The sequence below is a fragment of the Apis mellifera genome, linkage group LG15, assembly GCF_003254395.2.
Source record: "Apis mellifera strain DH4 linkage group LG15, Amel_HAv3.1, whole genome shotgun sequence".
NCBI lineage: Eukaryota > Metazoa > Arthropoda > Insecta > Hymenoptera > Apidae > Apis > Apis mellifera.
Window position 1 is genome coordinate 9428300 of NC_037652.1, and position 22655 is coordinate 9450954.

General features: G+C 21.2%; 3 protein-coding genes and 1 non-coding gene across 5 annotated transcripts; 1 reads left to right on the forward strand and 3 right to left on the reverse strand.

Moving 5' to 3' along the window:
* Positions 1-363: 363 nt before the first annotated feature.
* Positions 364-2991, reverse strand: LOC102655352. Its single transcript, XM_006563710.3, has 4 exons — positions 2694-2991; positions 2085-2160; positions 1542-1665; positions 364-1356 (listed from the first exon to the last, which is right to left on the reverse strand). The coding sequence occupies exons 1-4, from the start codon at positions 2776-2778 to the stop codon at positions 1294-1296; spliced, it is 348 nt and encodes a 115-aa protein (XP_006563773.1). The 5' UTR covers positions 2779-2991; the 3' UTR covers positions 364-1293.
* Positions 2992-4159: 1168 nt separating this feature from the next.
* On the reverse strand, positions 4160-10273 carry LOC413697 (PTS-dependent dihydroxyacetone kinase 1, dihydroxyacetone-binding subunit DhaK). Its single transcript, XM_397138.7, has 11 exons — positions 10191-10273; positions 9835-10027; positions 9633-9699; positions 8967-9077; positions 7886-7974; positions 7362-7578; positions 6694-6939; positions 5773-6162; positions 5346-5596; positions 4724-4851; positions 4160-4335 (listed from the first exon to the last, which is right to left on the reverse strand). The coding sequence occupies exons 1-11, from the start codon at positions 10256-10258 to the stop codon at positions 4212-4214; spliced, it is 1884 nt and encodes a 627-aa protein (XP_397138.5). The 5' UTR covers positions 10259-10273; the 3' UTR covers positions 4160-4211.
* A 1303-nt stretch (positions 10274-11576) lies between these two features.
* Positions 11577-19829, reverse strand: LOC552081 (calcium uptake protein 1 homolog, mitochondrial). Of its 2 annotated transcripts, none has more exons than XM_624459.6 (12): positions 19626-19829; positions 19295-19520; positions 18311-18464; positions 16107-16266; positions 15241-15278; positions 14800-14914; positions 14478-14638; positions 13606-13722; positions 13326-13450; positions 13048-13175; positions 12208-12297; positions 11577-11779 (listed from the first exon to the last, which is right to left on the reverse strand). In XM_624459.6, the coding sequence occupies exons 2-12, from the start codon at positions 19513-19515 to the stop codon at positions 11625-11627; spliced, it is 1464 nt and encodes a 487-aa protein (XP_624462.2). In that variant the 5' UTR covers positions 19516-19520; positions 19626-19829; the 3' UTR covers positions 11577-11624. The 2 variants fall into 2 exon arrangements, with proteins under 2 accessions (XP_624462.2, XP_006563774.1); XM_006563711.3 differs by lacking the exon at positions 16107-16266 and adding an exon at positions 16900-17059.
* A 694-nt stretch (positions 19830-20523) lies between these two features.
* On the forward strand, positions 20524-20717 carry LOC113219289. Its single transcript, XR_003306196.1, has one exon. It is a non-coding gene; the product is annotated as a U2 spliceosomal RNA (small nuclear RNA).
* The last annotated feature ends 1938 nt before the right edge of the window (positions 20718-22655 follow it).

The following is a 22655-nucleotide window of genomic DNA, read 5'->3' on the forward strand; positions in this document are numbered from 1 at the left end:
GCGTATGAGGGAGCGAGTGCGAATGAACGAACGAACGAACGAACGAACGAACGAACGAAAGAATGAACGAACGAAAGAAGAACGAAAAGAAATCAATGGCTAAAACTAGTGAAGCACGAAAGGAATTTCAATCATCGTGATTGGATGAGGGGAGGGGAGATGAATCTAGCGGTCGATCAATCGATTGAAAAGCGATCATACACAACGCGAAACAATGTTTAACGTTTCAAATTCTCGATATATCTGTAAGTAGTTGGTAATGTGTCTTAAGTTTTCCTTCCGAAGCTAGTAAGAAAGCCAAAAAAAATAAAAAAATAAATTAAAAAAAAAAAAATAAAAAAAAAAATAAAAAGACATAAACACTTTTTTAAGAAATGTAAATAAGTATATGTATAAGTATACTCCTTCGTGGATGTCGTGACGATATAACAAGAAAGGATAGAGCGAAAGAAAAACGTTAGGGGAAATACATATGTTTGTGGAAGGAAAAAGCGATAATTTAAAGAAAGAAAAAACGATAATATTATAAGCAACAAAAAGTGCTTTTATGAAATACAATATTATTTATACCATCCTGATGATATATAAATATATATATATATATCTATATCTATATATATATCTATATACACTATATCTATTCGAATTAAGTTTATAAGATATAAGAGATAAAATAAATTCACGTACTGCGTAATAATACAAAGGTATAATAAATATCATATATGTATACATATATACACATATATACGTGTACATGTAATGCACTACGTTTAGGATATTATAAATAAATAAATAAATAAATATATATATATATATATACACATATACATACATACACAGATATGTATTTATTTATTTATTTGTATACGAACTATCACAAGTGCGCGCGCGTACATGCATGCACGCAACGGAACGCACGCACCCACGCCGCAAAAAACACCATTAAAAACTCGGATTACAACCAATATAATAATATTAATATTGTAATAATGCGTAGTATTATGTTATAATTAGTATTGTATTGAATAATAAAGGTTGTCCTACATGTGAACATACCAAATACTTTTTCTCGAATCCTCTCTCCAAATGATCGATTTCGTAAATACTAATCTATTTTACATCATCGTAACATTTTACATTTTGATCATTTTGCAACATTATATCAAATAAATAATCAAATATGCATCCGATTTCATATATTGATGTTCCATTACATAGATTGACTATTTGCATAATAATATTTCTTTTTATAATATTTTTTTATTTTCCATTTCAATTATCACTATTCGACATTTATTTATGATTTATGTCCCAATAATGTTCGCCGTAGTTACCATCCATATCGCCCCATTTAACCTATATACAAATTTAATTTTTTTTTTTTTATTATCATAATGAATATGAATAATAACAATTAACAGTCATTAGAATCAAATTGTTTATCAACTTAAATGTATTTATTTTAAAAAATCTTATATATATCGAATTCATAAATATCTGTTCTTCTAATTGTTCAAATTTAATATTTTTTATCATCTCACCTTTCCACGATGACGATTATTCGAAAGATCTTTTTCTTCGAATCTCTGTTCCCATTGAATTGGATTTTCGCAAACGTAGCCAAATTGTAATTTATCATCTTTTTGATCTTCCATAAAAATATCTCTAAAACAAATTTAACAATTCGAACTTGTCGCGCAAAATTGTATAATTGAGGATTATTTTCATTTAATTTACATTTAATTTAATTAAAAATCGATCCTATTTTTTTCTTTTTCTTTTATATTATCAGATATAAAAATACGAAGAAAATCTATAAAAGATCTATAAATGATTTCGATTTAAAAAGAAATTATCTCGATTTTTTCTATACGTTTTTATGATTTTAATCTTTAATTTTATTTCTTTGAAAAAACCAAGTTTTTCAAAAATATCTAATTTTCACGCGTGAAATTGAACAATCTTTTTAAAAAAAATTTTTTTTTTCGTAATAAATAACATTAATTTATTAATCGCCTTTTTTTTCTTCTTATTACAATGAATTATTGTCGAGACATTGAATGTTTTAATAGTATAATACTAACTGGAATAGTTGCTTCTTTACTGCAATTCCTCCGTAATTTTCATCGGTTGACTTTCTCCATAATTTTTCGAGTACATCTGTAAATTTGCACTACAATTTTCATATCTTGGTTAGTGATTATAATAATTATCTAGTTCGTAAATCATAAAAAATTAATTGAAACTTGCGTTTCAATTTATTTTTGTCGCTTTTAATATCATAATTAATAAGCTCATTCGTTGATTGAAAAATTTATTTTTTTCTTGTTTAAAATCATTCTATCATTATAATACTAATTGGAATAATTGTTTTTTTTAAATTGGAAATCACGAAGAAAAATAATATTAAAAAGTTATATTCATAAAAAAGTAAAAGAATTATTTATTCTTTTTTCATATAACAATAAAAATATATTGTTATAACAGTAAAAATACATTGTTTCAGAAATCAAAATTTTCCGTTAGAATTATAATTATAAATCATAGCTATTATATCTAGAAGGATAAAATTTTTTTTAATTGTTTTTTTTGCTTTTTTATTCCCCTTATTATGATCAAATATATTATATTATATTATATATTATATTATATTATACATATTAAAATAAAAAAAAAAGAATAAAACAGATTACCTGAAGGAAGTTTATACTCTTTTTTCGAAACACTTGTAATAACGAGAATAATTATATGAAAATATAAATGAAATAATTTAAACATATTAAAATTTATCAAAAATGATTATAAAGAGTAAAAGGTAATGTATCATCGATCAAGTTTCAATTCAAACTAATCCATTCGAAAACCGTTCCTATTTCACGCTCTCATTGTTTCGACATTATCGAACAATGTGAAAGTTAACAAATAGAATACAAAGTTATCCTATAATTATTATCCTATAGTAGATAAATTACAAAATGAGAAGATATCGAAATATGTAAGTAAATATATGTAAGCATATATATATTCATATACATATTTTTATGTTTTGATATATTTTATAAATATTTTTTTATTTTATTTTCACATTACAAATTTATATTTACAAAGAAATTATTTATACAAAGAAATTAATCAAAAGAATATCAGATCTTTAATCTAATAAATTTCCAGACCAAGTATAGACAAGAAGGAAAAATGATAGGATAAAAAGGACAGAGATAAATTAAAAACATTGAAATCAAATATGGAAAGAATAGTAAATAGATTAGAAAAGGATAGAATAGGAAGAGATAAGGTAAGAATGGATTGTCAACCCATCTTTTCATATTTATTTATAAAAACATTTCATCAAAAAAGATAAAATGGAATAAAATAGAATAAATTAAAATTGAGAATTAATACCAAAAATATCTCTTCAAAAGTATTCGACGATCAATTTCTATTTTATTTCTATTTTTTTCTCATTATGTCTCATTGTTTGTTTTTTTATATATGTTTCATTTGAGACATTCTGAAGATGGCGCTAATTCCTGAATTTTTAATCTGTCTCTAAATCTTTTCCCATCATTTTTTCTCCTAATCTATATATATTCTTCTATAGCTTGATCGCAGACAAAATATGAGATTTTAATTAATATTTTTATCGCAATTTATTTTCATTTTCAAAACTATACTGTGTTTTAATCTTTATTTATAAAATATGTACATTACATTCTCGGTTTAATAATATATTCCATATAGTGAATAGAATGCAAAATTTTTAAGAATAAAAATTTTTTAGAATGTATATTCAGAATATAGATTTTTTATTTCCTTAATATACGTTGGATTTATCACGTGTATTTAATAATAATATATATAATATAGTACATTTTAATAGTGATAGTTTTTAATAATATTTTAGTAGTATTTTAATACAATTAAAAATTTCTATTTTTAATTTTCTTTTTCTATTTATCACATGGTAATTGAAGAAATTAATTTTTTTTTTAATATAATATTATATAATGTAATATTTGTAAATTAAATAGATGTAATATTAAATAGAAATACATTTCTTTTATCACAAAATTATTAAAAATATTTGAAATTTTTTTTTACAATTTATATCTAATTTTTATATTAATTTTTCATAATATATCTATAGAAAATTAACAGATTTTTTATTACAATATTTATTTTTTATTTTTTATTGGTATTATTATTATTATTTAGGAAGAATAGAAAGTTTTAATTACATCTGTAACAGCATTGACACAAGTTACAACTGCATATGCACCAGCATCGACGTTTTGTAAATATTTAGCTTGTTTTACATAACTAGCACGGCCTACCCTATAACACAAATTAAATAAAATGATTAATCTAAAAATAACATACAAAATATTAGAAACTGTATTCTTAAACATACATATGTTTAAGAATACATAATATTTCTTTTAATATTTAATAATATTTTTTGATTCAATATATGTTGTTTAATATATGAATCAATATATATCGTTTTTTATATAATTTAAAAACCTTTTTCATATATATGACAATTTTTCTTTATTTTAAAATTAAAATAATTTTTTCTTTTTTTTTCTACCGTTAGATTGAATAATAGAACAAACAGAACAAATTTATCAAAGGAAAAATGTAGAAAAATTACGTATTTTTATGTACAAATATGAAATGATATAGAAAAAAAAAAAAAATTAAAAAAATATACTACACTTACATAGGTTTCATATGTTTTGTGGCTTCACACGCTTGCGAAGTTGATGTACGTAACGCGTCACAAATTTCTCCTAATGGTTTGTGCACCATTCTGTCAAAGGTGTTGCAAAGAGCATTAAGTGGATCAATCTATAAGAAAAAAGAATATTAATATCAATAATAAAATGATTTTTAATAATTATCATTTTATAAATTTCAAGATCGTAGTTACTGTATTAAAGTTAAATTACAATTATATAATTAATACAATTAGGAATTTTAATTAATAATTGGATATACAATTCTAATTAAACAATAATAATAAATAAACTCTGTATTTCGATCAACATTTGTAATTATTTTCTTATCTATTAATACTATTAATATAAATTATAATTTAATTTATATATGAATATTGCCAGTATTATATATAGAATTCAATTCTTTGAATTTTATAAATTACAAATTAATTGATCGTTCAATGAAAAATAATAAAATTATAAAAATTTACCGCACAACAAAAATTTATAAACTATGATTTATTATAAGTCATATTAAATATTTAAAATAAAAAAATATTTAAAATTATAAATATTTAACATAAATGATTATTCTAGATTAAAATAATATAATATAATAATAACCAAAGATCTATCTCCTGGCATCGCTTTTCCATATTGCGTTAAACTATTTAAAGCTGTACGAAACGCACGAGCCCAAATTTCTGTCCAACTTTTGTCTGTAGGTGAAATTAATTGCGTACTAATACTAGTAAAAAATAGACAATACAATGCTCCAGATGCACCACCCATTTCTTCTTCGGCTATATGCGCTAATTCAAGAAATGCCGACGCTGGATGTGAAAATTGTATTGTATCTAAATTTAACAAAGTTCCTGAAAAATAAATAAATAAATACAAATATGCAAACGAAATATATCAAACCGAATTGCATCGGATTAAATGAAAAAAATTATATATTCGATATTATCAATAAATGAAACAAATCAATGAATGAAACAAAAATAATTTTTTTTTTTTAATCTATTTTTACAATACAGAAAATACGTACTCATGGCAAGTCTCTTAAGCGTTGATCCTGCATCACTGTCTCCGCATCCTCTATCTAAATCGTTCAGATGTTCTTCTTCTTTAATCGCATTGTCGCAAGCATTTTTTAAACAATTTTTTAATAAATTTTGTAAATCTGAAGAAAGTTCTATACCAGTTTTATCTACTTTTCGTATTACTTCATGTTGAATGATCGGTTCTGGCGGTTCTAAAGGAATGCTAAACTTGCTACCTAGCCACTTTGGTGCATCAGTTGGTGCATCGAGACATTTAAGAAAAAAACTTTTATGCTTGTCAGGTAATTTTAAAAGCGTAACGTGTACTCCAGCGCTATTTAACGATGTCATTATCATTCCCCAATATATTCGAACAGGATTTATATTCATATTGCCTGATTCGAACAAAGAATAAAAGTATCGAGTTATATCGATCGATCAAATAAATCATATTTATATTAATATTAATATTAGATATATAATTAGATCAAAAAGAAAATTAACAAGAAAAAGAAAATTTTGTATAATCTTGATATCAAAATATACGTATGGATCTCAATTTTTTCAAATTTTCATATACCATGATTACCATGTAATAATATAGTTATCAGAAAAATTAATGAAATGATCAAATATAAATCGAATATTGACAATAATAATAAAGAATGCGTTAATATAAAGATGAAAATTTTGAAAACTTTATATTGTATATATACTGATTTGCGAGTAACGACTTTCAAACAATTATATATTTTCTTGTATAATTTGAATAATCGATTATAGATAATTGTATTGTATATCCATTATCGCAGTAATGATATATATTATTTATCTTGTCTATCTATCTGTCACAATTATTTTTTCATTTTTTTTCTAAATAGTACTATAAGAAAACAATATATACGAAGATTTAATCTTTTTCTTACGGAGTACTTTGACCACATCGTGAGCAACTATCCCTTGTTCCAATTGACTTAATGCTCCAAAATTATTAATCATAACTGCAACTGAATCTCCACTTTTTAAAGATAATACGGTGGTTATGCGGTCCAACATCAATGAAGCTATCTCATACGATGGTTTTAATTTCGTTTTTTCATATCCAGCCTCTCCGTGAATTCCCATCCCAACTTCGATCTCATCGTCTGCAAGTTCGAACATTCGACGTTGACCTGTAATATGTAATATATAGTTTGCATTAATTTTACAATTTATTTATTTTTTTAATTCCATTCGAAACATAAAAACGTAAAAAACGTAAAAAACGTGAACATCAATTTGATGTTTCATTTCCTTTCGATCTCACTTTGATTTTTAACATGATTGCGATCGTATCATCCTTGCCATTGTACTATTTATATTTTTTATCGCAATTCAATAAATTGTTAACTGCAATTTAGTTGAAAAGAGATCTTGATACATGATAAATGAAAGTGATATTTTTTTTTCTTCAATAAATTTTTTTCTCATATAAACCGAGTTTGATTCGAATTATATCATTTTTTTCAACTCAAAATAAATTGTTTTAACATATATATATATATATACGTATCATATTTCAATAGAATATTCCTTAATATTAAACTATACTGACCTGGTATTGCACATGCAGTCAATCCAACCGAAGTAGTAGCTAAATTATCCAAAACATCGTGTGCAGTTTTATAGACTGTTTCAAGTGATGATCCTTCTTCCGCTACTGCACCAGCTATTTTAATCACAAATACAATTCCAGTTAAACCACGTTTACCAGCTCGACTTTGATCTTTTTCCGGTATACTACAGTCTTCGTTTACATTTATATTTGCAACCTAAAATAAAAAAAGAACGGAACAAGTTCCATATATAAATGGAGAAATTTAAATTTTTATAAAAGAAAAAATATGTGTGAATGATAAGAATTGCATTGTAAAGTATATATATATATATGCACACACATTTATATTATAGACAAAATTTTTTTTACAATTTGAAATATGTAATATGTAAGTAAATAAATATTAAAAAAACATTTTTGGCAATAAAATCTAACTCGCGAAAAAAATTACCGAAAAAATAATATATTGCCATGCGGGACTACAAATGATATAAAACGAGATAAATTTTTTTTTTCTTTACCTTTATACCTTTTTGTTTAGCTTTCTCGATTGCTATTCCAAAATTAAGACAATCGCCAGTATAATTCGGAGCGATTACTAAGACACCAGCTAAAAAATATATTATTTATTCATATATGTATTCACATATATATTATTTTGAAATTTTATTATCAAGAAATCAAATAATTAGTAATTTTAATATTTTTAATTCAATAAATATATTTGTAATATTTTTTCGTACCAACTACATGAGATTTTTATCGAATTGAAGCGTCGCATTAAACTATTAAATTTCACGAAATTTCCTTCTTCTTCGTTTATATTATTATATGAACTAATTAGCCTTAATAATTCGTAATAATTATCTTAAATTGTAATTTAATTATTAATTTAAATAAGTAAAGGATATTTGTATTTATAAAGATATTTTATCTAGTTGGTCTTTAACACGATATATCATAATTATAAGTTATAATATATTGGATTTTAAATAATATTTCACGATTGATTATACAAAAAATGGAATATACATCTTATATATTGTATATCATAAAAAAAATAAATTTTAATTTACTTTGCTAAATTATATAATATATGCCGTATATAATTTCTTGATAGAGGAAGATATATCTATTATCATTAAATAAATCGTTAACTCGCGTAATTTTATTACATATAAGATTTTCTTATTAAAGTAAATAAATAAATAAGTAAATATTCACAGCAAGTATTAGCATTGCTATTATCGATATGTGATTTGTCTACAGTCGAATAGGTCCATAGGTCCTTAATATCAAAGATGAATGTGAAAAATAAAATGTTAACGAAGAACAGAAAGGAATTATCGCGAATTGAGATAAAAATTTGATGAAAACGAAAAAAAAAAATTAAAAACTTATGCGTATCGAAAATTTTATCAATTTATTGAATTTATAATTATATTATTGAAATTTTTACTAATTAAAGTAAGAATATATATATATATATTGATTTATATATAATAAATATTTACTTATTTCATAAATATTGATAACAAGTTTTTAATTTATAAAACAATAATTTATTCTGAATTTAAAAATCTATGAAATTGTTCAACTTACTATTATTGTATTCAGAAACGCGATTGATAGCATAAGAAACGTGTTCTGATGGTGGTGCAGAATATATTGAACCTGCTACAGCTGCAGCTAACATACCATTACCAACGTAACCTTGAAAAGTATTTAAAACAACTTCATCACTTACTTATAGTTTGCTATTATATAATTATATAATAATACATTTAATTATGATTTTCATAAAATATTAATGTTCTAAAAAGTAAAAAAAAAAATTCATGTTTGAATTTGAGTTTCAGAGAATTTGAATTAAAAATTTTCGGCTTTTTATATTATTATTATATTTTTTGCAGATATTTATTAGTAAATATTTAGAAAGTGTCGATCTTATATTTAATTCGGAATTCATTGATTCAATATGAAATTTTTCATTTGCATAATATATTACGTAATATTCAAGTTCTTGGTTTTTTATAGAATTATCGACTTAATGATACAAATGCTTAATGCAGTAAGTACCTAATTCAAATTACCTTTTTTTTATGAATATATATTATAAATTTTACAAAATATATATATATAAATCCAATCCAAGAGAGATATTTTTATATTTTTATATTTACTTAGTAAAAAAAAAAAAAGGAAATAAATTTATATATATAAAATATTTAATAATTATACAGATAAATATTTTCGATATTTTCTTACCTGACGCAAAAGGTTCATGTCCACTTCCGCCACCACATATTAAAGATACTTTTCTTCGATCTCGAAGCTGCGATGTACATATAATATATTATTAAGTTATAATATATTATTAAGTTTATTTAGTGTAAAATATCTTACAATAAATTATTTTTTGTGTTACACTATTTAACAATGTTAAATTTGTATAAGGTTATATACACACCTTTGGCATAAGAACAACTTTGTGAGCTACTTGATATTCCAATTGCGGAAATGCATATGTTACACCGTAAAGAGATTCCTTGACGGTATCGTTGACATTATTATGTAAGGTTTTCATCATTCTTAATAAAATCTTTGTAGAATTTGACTGACCGAAATATTCGTAATGAGTCATACGAACCTCGTTCGGTACACTATAAATGAAAAGTTTATCAAGATTAATCTTCGCTCAGAGGTCATAAGTTATCATAAATTATTCTTTCGAATTAATAATAATAATATCAATAATATGTATTCCTCATGAATATCGATTATTTTAGGAAAAATGCAACTGAGTAATACAAAGAGATTATTTACATTCTGTACACAGGAAAATTGCAATGACATGTCTTAATGGCCTTTGATAATAATTGTATAGCACGCATAGATTTGTAATTTATTACGTAATCTATATTTTAATAATAATAATTTATATTTAATCACGTATAAGGATTGCCACACGATAAAAATACATTCAAAATATTTCAGATTTTGTTTTTATTTATTTTCAACAACTTCACAGCTTTAAATCGAATTTCATTTGATAAAAATAAAATATTAATAGTTAAACTGATAAAAAAACTCATATTTTTAATATATAAAAAGTAAAGCAATAATAATACTTGATTAAATTTGAGCATTTATCCAGTTTTTATACGATAATAATAAAATTTTATATATCTTATATAAGATACATATAATCAAGTTTTCATTGTTTAAATCCCATAACACTATTTTTAAATGATTTCTTATATAAAAAAATATTTACATCATATATCATATATATATTATATTTTGCAAAATTCTTATCCTAGAGATCTCTATTCGATAGATACATAGATTATAATTGATAAAATATTTATATCCTTTATATCAAAGATTAAAACACATTGTAACTTTGAAAGAGAAAGGATGTATATCGAATTGATCGAATTCATTCTCATATTTTATATAGCCACGCGTCAAAAATGAAGACAAGGAAAGGAAACGAAATGATGGGACAAATATAGGATAAAAATTCGAGAATCAATGCCATTTACAGACTGCAACAATTGAAATACATATAGAAAGAGATAGCAAATAATGATAGAAAAATATAAGATAGCATAAAAATTGAAAATCAGCATGAGAGATCAATTTTGAAAATATATTTTTAACTTTCAAGAGATGGCATTCATCTTTAATCTTTAATTTTATACTACATTTGAAGATATATCTTTAATATTTGATAGATGACATGATTGACCAATTCTTATTCTATCTCTATTTTTCTTCCTTATTTTCATGTCTATTTCATTTACAACAACATTCTTTGCAATCTTAATTTCAATATTTTACTATCTATCTCTTTTTCCTATCATTTCCTCTTATCTATATTTGTTCTTGATTCGTGATTTGTGATCATAAACGAGGTATGACATATCGATTGAATACATTATTCATCGTTTTTTTTTTAAAATTCTTATTGTGATTGATATTTAGAATATAGAACATATAGATTTATTAAATTAATTAAGTCTGTTTTATCTTATTTTCGTTTGTGATTTTATTTTTTTAAAAGTAGATATAGATGAATTGATATGCTTTTTTCAAATCGAAAAAATGAGTCAAAACACAATACAAATCAAATAAATTTAATATTTATTTTTTTATTCATTATACATTTGATAATAATATTCTTTTAATAAGATAAATCATTTTAAATAGATTAATAAACGCTATAAAATATATTTAAGCTGTAATAATTTAAATCTAACTATCAAGATGCATATTATAACTGATTTTTAAGCACTTCACTATTGATTCAATCAATTTTACAAAACCAATATCTTTTGGCTTCTCCAGTCCACGTAGTACTCTATTTTTCATTACAGCGACAAATTCTTTGTTGCTCAATTGGCCATCCACTGGAAATTAACAAAAAGGAATGTCATTATTTCGACCAAATATTACAATATAGAGTATATATCAGAAATCATATTACACCAAATTAAATATAAAATATATTAAAACAAATATAAATATTCAACACTATATTTATAACAGTTTATAAGATACATTTTAATAGATTAAAATTTCCACATTATATATTACATTTTTAATATTCATTCTATATCGAATCGATCTATATCGATTCTGTATCGAATATATCGAATATTAATTATTTCATGCTGCAATAAGAAACATTAAATGAAGAATAATATTTATATAAAGAATTACAATATTATAAATTTATTAATCATATAAATATTAAATATAGTATAATAATATGAAATACGAAATAATCAAATCTTTTATATATTCAATTAAAATTTAAAATTTAAGAATAACTTACTATTTTCATCAAATATTGTGTAAACCACTTGTATTACATGATCACTCAAATCAACATGAGCTACTGTTTTTGCCACATGTTTTAGAGTTGCTATAAAATAAAAAGAAACTATATATTATATACTATATATACTATAACTGTTTATGTATATAGCAATATAGCAATTAAAATTTATTCATTAAAGAACAATTATTGAAATAATTTTAAAATTTTAAATGTTTAATAATAATAATTCATATTTAAAAATTCTATTTATCACAAAAAAATTTCGTAGCAAATCATCATATTATATGTTTATAAATAAAACATATAAAATATAAAAATATATAAAATATTTAATTTTATGCAAATAATTTGAAAATCATTTTAATAACGATAGATAAATATCGTTAGGTTACATTTCTAAAAATAAATTTAAAATAACAAAACCTAAATTATCATTTCTAAATAAAAAATACTAATGAAATTGATGTTTTGATGAATGTTTTAAATAATTAAAACAATAGAGAGCACAATGATCCTCAAAGATCCTCTATAGTATATAAACTTTTTATCTAAGCACTATAATATATTTATATAAATTGTTATTCATATCATTGAGTTTGATAGTCATTAAATTATTCGTTTGTATATAAATTCAGGTGCTCGTGTTTAAGAATATTTTTATCGATCTTTAATTATTAATAATCGAATATCCCGTATAATAAAAGATAATGCACTTTAAAAAAAAATAAAAGAATAAAAAAATTAATAATATATAATTAAAATAAACTTGTTTTAAATTGATCTATGATTTTTATGTAAATGATATAAATGTTATTTTCAATAATAATGAAAAACCTTGATCGATAGATGCTCCAGCAATATGATAAAATGTTAAAGCCGTATCCACGTCGTTAATATTATTTAAAAAGTGAAAGAATTTTAGATATTCATCTTTATCTATTCCCTTTGGATTATCCTTAAAACTGAAAGAAATAAAAATATTTATTGAATATATTTGAATATTGAAATATTTGAAAAATTAAAATACTGAATTTGAATATTTAATTTTTTGTTTAAAAATATTATTCATATTAATTACAATAATTATTAATTATTTTTTACTTTTTAATTACCGTTTTTTAACCGTTTTTCTAATTTTCGCTTTCTTTTTGTCAGGATAGCCAGCATATGCGAGTAATAGTTCAGTAAAATCTATTTCAGTAATTCGACCATTTTCGTCAGGATTTCTTCGTTCAAACTATAACAATAATAACAATATAATTATTAAAATGCAGGAAAATTCCAACAAAATACCAACAAAAATGAGATAAATTTAAATAATATTAATCGTCGATTTTAAAGAAAATTTTAAAAAACATAAATTTCAATATAATGTAATAAAGAAAAATTTACCTCTAAACTAAGTATTTCTTTTTGCAATTGCTGTTGAAATTCCAAAAATTTTTCAATTGTCAACTTTTTTTTCATATTTGATCCAAAAAAATATGTAGTTAATGCTGAATTGACACCCTAAAAATTAAAGATAATTAATAGAAATATCATAGATATAAAGACACACGCGCGTGCGTCTACAAATGCAATAACAAATTATCCTCATGGATGTTTTTATTAAATTGACATGTCATTTTTATATAAAACTTTCTTCGCTATTTTTTGGAACCACATTGATTGGTTATTGTCAATAATAATAATTAACAATGAAATTTCATCAATTTATTCCAAATATCATGATTATCACAAAATATTACGAAATATCTTATTATGTCTCTTTGGCATGTCTTCTCCTGGCGAAAGTCTAAATTCAAACAATCTTCAAATTTTTTTGGAAAAGTTGCGGTTTTTTCTCCGGATTCAAAATATGATATTCTATAATATTATAAATTATTATTCGCAACTTGATATATGCATTGAAATATTTGAAATGCCAAATTTATAAATAATCATATCTTGTTTGTACAAAAATTAATTTTAATTAGTATTTCAAAAAAAAAACATTTCAATAGCATTAACAATTGTATATACAATAAAAAATATCGGTTTTAATTTAAAAATCCAAAAGTGATTTTTGTAAACATTTTTAAAATTTGCAAAATTAATTATTAAATAATATCTTGATTTCCTTGAAACCATACAATTATTTAAAACATTTTTTCATATTTAGCATCTTATATATTTAAATAGATAGATTATATATTTTAGATAGATATATATTCGAGAAAATATATATAAAATATTATAAAATTGCAAATAATTTTTTTACTTACTTTAAACATATTACCAGTAGCAACATGATCACGATGTCGATTACCAATACTAGTTTGTTGACGAATTAATGTAGCAACTTTTCCAAATTCTTCAGAATCCACATCACCATCTCCATTAAAATCAAACATTCTGAAGGCAATTTCGAAATGTCTTCTGGAAGCTATAGAAAAATTTCTTAAAATATGAAAAATTATTGTTTTAGAGATATTAATTTATAATAATATAGTTTAAAAAAAATCTATTTGAAAAAAGAAATAAAATTTATAATAAAATATTTATAATAATATTTATGTAATATATATGTGTGTATATATAACTTACTAGATAATACAGTAAGCAGAAATATATAATCGGAAAAAGTAATTAAACCAGCGCTTCCAAGTTTATAAAAAATACTATCTTCATCTAAGGTCAATTCTAATCTTGTATTAACATTCTATAAAAAATAGATAAACATAATATTAATATATATGCATAAAAATATACACACAGATTATTATATATTATTATATATTATACATTAAAAATTGTTTATTTTTAAATGATTAAAAATAAATAAACAATGTAAAATTTTATGAACGTGTAATTTTTAATAATAAAATAATAATAGAATAAATAATGGAATAAATATATAATTGTAAGAATTCTATATACATATATAATTTAGAATGTATTTAAATGTAAAATTATTTCATTTTTATATAATTTATGTAATAAATTATTTAATTTAGTAATCTGAATTGAATTTAAAACTTGACTTACTTTAGGATCATAGCGTTTATATTTATCCAGCCCAAGACCTGAAAATAATTACATCATTCAAAAACATTGTAAATAAATACATAAAAATTATAATTAATTATAATAATATTTCAAAAGATATGCATTTAACATGCAAATATATCATCCATATAACGTATAAAATCAAAACTATAATTATGAAATAAAAAATTCAAATGATATATGTGAATATATATATATGATATAAATGAAACATTTATTTTAACTTATTTACATTAATTGAAAAAGAAAAAAATAATCAAAAAATAATGAAACGTTTAATAATTTATGTAAACTCATTTCTCGATTCATATTTTATTTTTTCATATTTTTCTTTTATTTTTATATTTAAAAATCAAATAAAAAAAATGCATTTTTAAATTTATTTTTTAATTTTTAACAATTAAATATTAATGAAAATATCTTTGGATGCGTATATATCTCTTTAAATTAATGAATATAGGACATCTCAAGAATTAGAAAATAATGATCTCCAAATTCAATAATATATAAATAATAATTTACTACATAAGTATATATTTATGCATATATATATTTATACATATTTGTATATAAATAATAAGTATTATAAATACTTGTTTTGTATTTGAATTTATAAATAGTAAAAATATTTTTTTCAAAAAATAACGAAATTAAATTTTTTTTAAGAATTAATTTTTAACAATCTCAAAAATATGTCCATCTACAGAGATTAAATTTATATCTATAATTTCTTTTTCGAAACAGCATAAATAAATTAAAATAAACACCATTTAAATCAAGAATTGAGTATACTACAAATATACTACAAAAATCTATACAACAATTCGATTTTCATTAAAAATTACCATCCGGTTGTTTGACACCAGGAGTTATCGATCTTAAAAAGTCATCAGGTGTCATGAAAATTTCATGGATGTCGTTGTTAATCATTTGCAGTGTAGCAAAGTAGCGAAATACCTTATCAGGAGTAGAATAGTGTCTTATACGATTTTCATACTCTATTATCTGTATAGGAAATAATGTTTATTTTTAAGATGACTTATTTATAATTTCTAAAATAAATTTTTATAATATTAACATTCGATTTAAATACATTTCTATTTAAATATAAAAAAAGAGCACATAATAATATGCTCAATTTAATATCAGTATAATTTAATCACAAAATTTTGGATAATTATGGTAGAAAAAAAATGTTATACAATTTCTCAAAATCTATCATCCGATTCAAATATTAAATTTACAATTTCCTTCTGTCTTGATACATGCAATTTATAATTTCACTGTTTCTTTTTTCCCCTCTTTTTTTTTTAATAAAATTATATGAAATTCTTATAAACAAAACAAATTTTCATAAATAATACGAACCATATATTAATATTAAAAAAAATATATGACAACTTGCACTTTTTCAAACAATATTTTAATTAAATTTAACTTGTTATTAATAGAGTAAGGTATAAAATTGAAGTTTATGTTAGTTTCATTCGTAACGTAAGAAACACGATATTAATTAGATCGAAGAAAAATAAATCTATATTTCTATAAGATAAATAAATAAATAATAGGATATTTTTAGTAATAAAGTAATAAAGAGGAATAAAAAAAAAGTTATTATAAATGGGAACAAAATAATACCGTCTGGTTGTCTCATGTCAGGAGTGATTGATCTTAAAAAGTCATCAGGTGTCATATAAATTTCAGTACCCTCTAAACTCGATACTTTTACGGTCGCAAAGTAACGAAAAATTTTATCAGGAGTCGAATATGCTCTCAGACGATTTTCATATTCTATAATCTGTAATACATGTATATTATTTAAACTTAAAAAGATATATCTATACAATATTTGTAATAAATATCTATTAATAATTACGTAGTTCGATTTTAAAATATCTTCTCTTAAATATCTTTAAATTTTTTTTAAAGCAAAAATTGCTTCTAATAATAAAATTAATTTAATTTAGAAATTTATTATTGAAAATAAATGATACAGGGGTTCCTATTTTTTCTTCTAAATAATTATGTCGAGTAAGTAAATTAAATCGAATAAATAATATTCTTACGGAAGAATAAGATTCCCGAGTCAAATATATAATTTAAAAATAACGAATTAATTTTAATTTTCTTTACATATGGATATATATAATTATATTTAAATTATTAACTAATTGTTAAGAACTTTCTTCTTCATAAAGTGTTCATAAAGTTTTCATAAAGTTCTACATATTCTACATATTATATAGTTCTATATATAAAATAATATTTAATATAATAATTAATATATTTTTCAACAACTTTATGTGCCCTTTTTATTTTCATTTTATTCATAAATTTAGGTAAAAGAATTAATTAGTACAAATTTTTAATATAATTCTTGCTATTTTTTATTTTTATTTTTCTTTTTTTAATATCTTCTTTTTCATAGTTAATATGGCAATAAATATTTTTCTCCTTCTTTATTATTTATCTTTCTTCAGCTTATAAAATATTTAATTAATAGAAAATCATTAAATTATAATAATAATATATCATCTATTCTATGCCATGCAATATTTGAATACAAATGTGCGAGTATTTCATACAAACATAACTGTACATATGTAAGCTAGTGAATTTTCGAAATTGAATTTTCTATTGAAAAGAAACAGATTTCTTTTTAAGGAAATATTTTTAGAAATATAATACATAAAACAAATTTACAAATTTCAAGAATTATATAATATATTATAATGTATTAAGTCAAATTCCTTATTTCATTGAATTCTTTATTTGAAGTATGATTCAAATATCAATTGCGATTCGAATAATTAAATTTTTTATTGAATATTAATATAAACATTTTTCATTATACAATTTACAGTATATAATGCAATAATAATATTGATAACTCAATACAATATAATAGAAATCATTGATATAATTTACAATTTTAAGATAATTTTAAATGTATATAAATGTATATAAATTAATCACATACATCTTTAAATAATTTCAATTCAATCATGATTTCATTATTATCTTTCATTAAATGAGATTTATTACTAACCTTTCTATCACGAAAACCAATCCTTTCCTTTTTCTTTTTTTTCTTTTTATCCTCTTGCATTTCATCCAATTGTTCATTTTTACTTTCATCATTTGATTCTTCATTGATAATCATTTCAGCAGCAATTACCGTAGAATAATATTTTTTCTTTATTCTGAAATAAAATTTGAAAAAAAAAGTTTATGAAATTATTAAATAATTGAAATAATGATAATTTTTTTTGAAAACGCATTATAAATTATATATATATTATTAAATTTTTGATTAATTTTAGATTAATAATTTATTTAATTTATGAAAATATTAATAGCTGTAAATTTATTAAACTATATTGACAAAGAATCATAAATTCTATGACTTTTATTATCTAATTTGAAAATATAAAAAAAATTAATGAAAAACTAACATGAAAAATAATGAATGATAGTAAACAACATAGAAAAAATAATATTGTAAAGAAATGTTAATATATAATTGATGTTAATTGTAATTAAAACAACATTATTTATATCATATATTAAAATTTATGATTAAAAATTAAAAATTAAATATGTTAAAGAAATATATATATATATTGAAAAATGATGTAAAAATGTATAGAATTATTGATATGTTAATAAATTTTTTTAAATATATTAGACAATAATTAATTTACATTTGTATTTAACTACCATTAATCTTTCAACTTATTTTTTTCTTTACAAATTGATATAATAGTAAAAAGGTAATATAATAAAAAAGTATATGGTTAAATATGTAAAATGAAATTTTTACAAGAAAATTTTTTACAAGAAAATTTTTTTAAAATTAATGAAATACATTCAAACATAAAATTAATTGTTCAAATAATAAAATAATACATATAATACATAATAATGTTTTTCTATATTTATTGAAATTTGTTAAATCATTTAACATTAAAAATATGAGAGATGGATAACAGTTAAGAAAATATTGTTATATATTATTAAAAGAAAAACTTACCCATTCCAAACAATAAGATTGGTTATAAAACAAGAAACGATGAGTAGGAGAGAATAATTTTTTTTATTTTTCTGCTTTTTTTGTGATAAATATGTTAGATTGTTTGCAACTGAATGTCGTAGATAATTATTATTATTACCAATTAACAAAAATTTATATGATTGATTAATATTTTTTCCTAAAATGTTTTGTCGTAAAATAAACCTAACCTTGGAAAACATATTATCTGAAAAATATTTTTTTTAATTTAGATATATATAAAAATACATTGACACTCGAATTCTAATTTCATAATAGATTTTAATTTTATAACATTAATTTTTACTCATACTTTTTTATGAATATATTTTTCTAATAATAATTTATATTAATATGTTCACATTTTTTTACTGTAAGAACTTTATAATAAAAAAAATGCATAATACACTAATAAGAAATATAATAACGTTCTTCTTTAAGTGTGTTTATCAAAACTTTAAAAAAAAATTATCTTATTTAATCAAAATAACAGTTGTATACAAAATAAGATATAGATCTTACGCTATAGCTATATATATGTATATATACGCTATATATACGCTATAGTCGATAGTCAATATTATTATCGCGACTCAATTAAATTATATGCTTCATAAACAGCCAATGTTTTCTTGTTAACAATTTATTAACAAAGCTTAATAAAAGTTTTTGCAAAGGAAAATATTGTTTGAAATTATCTTAAGAATTTCTAGTTTATAAATGTTACGAAATTTTTGTGACACGTTATATATATATATGTTTATATATATATAAATAATAATAAAATGAAAGCTTAAAAAAATTTTGTTATAATTTAACAAAAAATTTTTATAAATTAATTTTATAAAAGAAAAATATTGTTTATGAATTTTATCTCTTGATTTTTTGAAAGAAACATTTCTTTTAAAAACTGATATAATTTAATATATATAATTTACATCCCCAAAAAAGAATATAGAAACATTTATTAATATTATTATATTTTCAAATTTAATATTTCTGCATTTTTTTCATTTTGAAAATTTATAAAACAAAACAAAAATTATCATAAAATAAAATTATTAAAACATTTTTTATCAATTTTAATATAAAATATAATATAAAATATTATTTCCGTATTCTATCACTAGAGGGCAAATTAACTTGCATGCCTCTCGCAAGTAAAATTCTTCAAAAAGAATATAAAAATATAATGAAAGGTGGTTGACAATATCGCTTCTCGGCCTTTTGGCTAAGATCAAAGTGTAGTATCTGTTCTTATCAGCTTAATATCTGATATACTCTCTAGTGAGAGTTAAAAATATTATACTGATTTTTGAAACGTGGTGGAAGTTTTAGAGCTTGCTCTACTTCTGCCGTGAGTCGGCATGACATTGCAGATTTGTCGTGTTTCGGCTCAATCTTATTTAAAAGTCCAAAATTAGTCATTTTTTTTGTTACAGTATATGTACGTACACATTACAGTTTGATTTTTAAATAAAGAAACCCAAATGGGTGTACATAGAGGTTAAAAAAATGATAATTAAATTGGATAAAAGCAATAAAAAAACATGTATCTATATCACACATATTTTTTTGCGATAAGAATCTTAAAAATCTCTTTATCCTTAACTATTTAACGAAATTAAAATTATCTCATTTGACGAAATTCTTTCTAATCTAAAATTAGGCTATAGAAAAAGATATAAATGTTTAAGAAAACCCATTGTTTTTTTATTTTTATGTATCTCCTGCATAAAATATATTTTAATTGTGTTAAAATTTATTTCATTCGTGTCAGTCATAAAACATTTTATTTATTTAATTCATAGGGTAAATACATAAATAAATAAATAGAATAAGTGGAACTAATTGAACGAAATGATATAACAAGATAATTTAATGCTTCTCTTTTTAAATTTACTATAAATTAATTCATAATTTTTGACAGAATCTAAATATAAATGCCAAGGATTTAATATCAGTTGGATGTCTTAATAGTTCCCAAATTACGAATAAATATATATGAATTACATATGCATACATAACAGATTATATTCGCAGAAAATTTATTCTACAATTTTTTCAACAATAAATTATATGTATATATGTATGCATGCATATACTTATGCACAGAGTGTAATATATATATATATATATATTATTACGAATAATAAAGTAATAAATGATATATAATAAAGTAGTTTAGGAAAAGATATATAATGAAAAGAAATATATTTCAGAATTTTTTAATTCTGAAATAAGTAATCCACTCTGTAACATATATATATGTATGTATATGCGCATACGTACAACATATTACAGATGATGTATTATACTACACATACATAATACATACAGGTGCAGACATTTAAAACAAGTCATCTTTCTTTGAAGATAAATATTATAATATTTATAAAAATAAAACAATGTTTCAAATAAAGATTGCTTGATATGGAATAATATACGGAAGAAACATTTTATTTATATATATTAAAAATTATTAGACATTTCAATATTATGATTAATTTTTACAGCAATATGTAAAAATATATCTTTATTTTTATTTATTTTTAATATTTAAAGCTGAATTATATAAATATAAATTTTGAAAATTGAAGAAAATAAATATATTCGTAATAAAATATCAATCACCAAAATACAATATATTAATTTTTTTCATTAATATTTCATAATCATTATATTTTTTATTTAAATACTTTAATTAAATAAACTAAAGCATTATATATATAAAATTCATTTTACAATTATATGATATGAAATGATATGATAATCTACAGTTACATGTGGTATAAATATGGAAATATGAACGTTTTATTATAGTAGAATATAGTAGGCTCGAATTACTTCTTAAAAAATTATGAACAAAACATATTATTAAGTAATACTGGTCTCCATATCAAACAATTTTCATGATTAAAAATATGTTTTTATTTTTTCAAAATTTAAATATTTTAGTGATCTGTTTTAATTGCCTTATCTGCATGATATAAATTTTATTATTTGCTATTTCATAATACATTGCATAAATATTTACAGATATAATATTCTGATTCTGAGAAGACAAAGCAAAAGGGATAATTGATATTTATAATATTTTTAATTTTAATTATAAATGAAGCAAGATTTAACATTTTCTGAGATTTATTATTAGATTAAATATATCAGGGTGTTGTAAAATTAATGCAATTTATATACTTTTAAATGAATAATACGTATATATAAATCTATATGTAAACTAAAAGATAACTTTTTACTTAATACTAACAACTTTTTTTTAAAAATATTTCAGTAACTTTTCCATAAAGGTAAGTACATTATACGATTAATAGTAAATATTATT

Coding starts and splice junctions, on each gene's coding strand:
- LOC552081 (XM_624459.6), bottom strand. CDS start 19,515: ATGTTTTCCAAGGTTAGGTTTATTTTACGACAAAACATTTTAGGAAAA. Junction 13,723..14,477: donor CTACTGGTAATATGTTTAAA/GTAAGTAAAAAA, acceptor TTTAATTTTTAG/GGTGTCAATTCAGCATTAAC. Junction 13,176..13,325: donor AGAAAAACGGTTAAAAAACG/GTAATTAAAAAG, acceptor TATTTCTTTCAG/TTTTAAGGATAATCCAAAGG.
- LOC413697 (XM_397138.7), bottom strand. CDS start 10,258: ATGCGTGCTATACAATTATTATCAAAGGCCATTAAGACATGTCATTGC. Junction 7,579..7,885: donor CTAAACAAAAAGGTATAAAG/GTAAAGAAAAAA, acceptor TTTTTATTTTAG/GTTGCAAATATAAATGTAAA. Junction 6,940..7,361: donor GACTGCATGTGCAATACCAG/GTCAGTATAGTT, acceptor TACATATTACAG/GTCAACGTCGAATGTTCGAA.
- LOC102655352 (XM_006563710.3), bottom strand. CDS start 2,778: ATGTTTAAATTATTTCATTTATATTTTCATATAATTATTCTCGTTATT. Junction 1,666..2,084: donor GTAAAGAAGCAACTATTCCA/GTTAGTATTATA, acceptor AATTTGTTTTAG/AGATATTTTTATGGAAGATC. Junction 1,357..1,541: donor ATAATCGTCATCGTGGAAAG/GTGAGATGATAA, acceptor ATTTGTATATAG/GTTAAATGGGGCGATATGGA.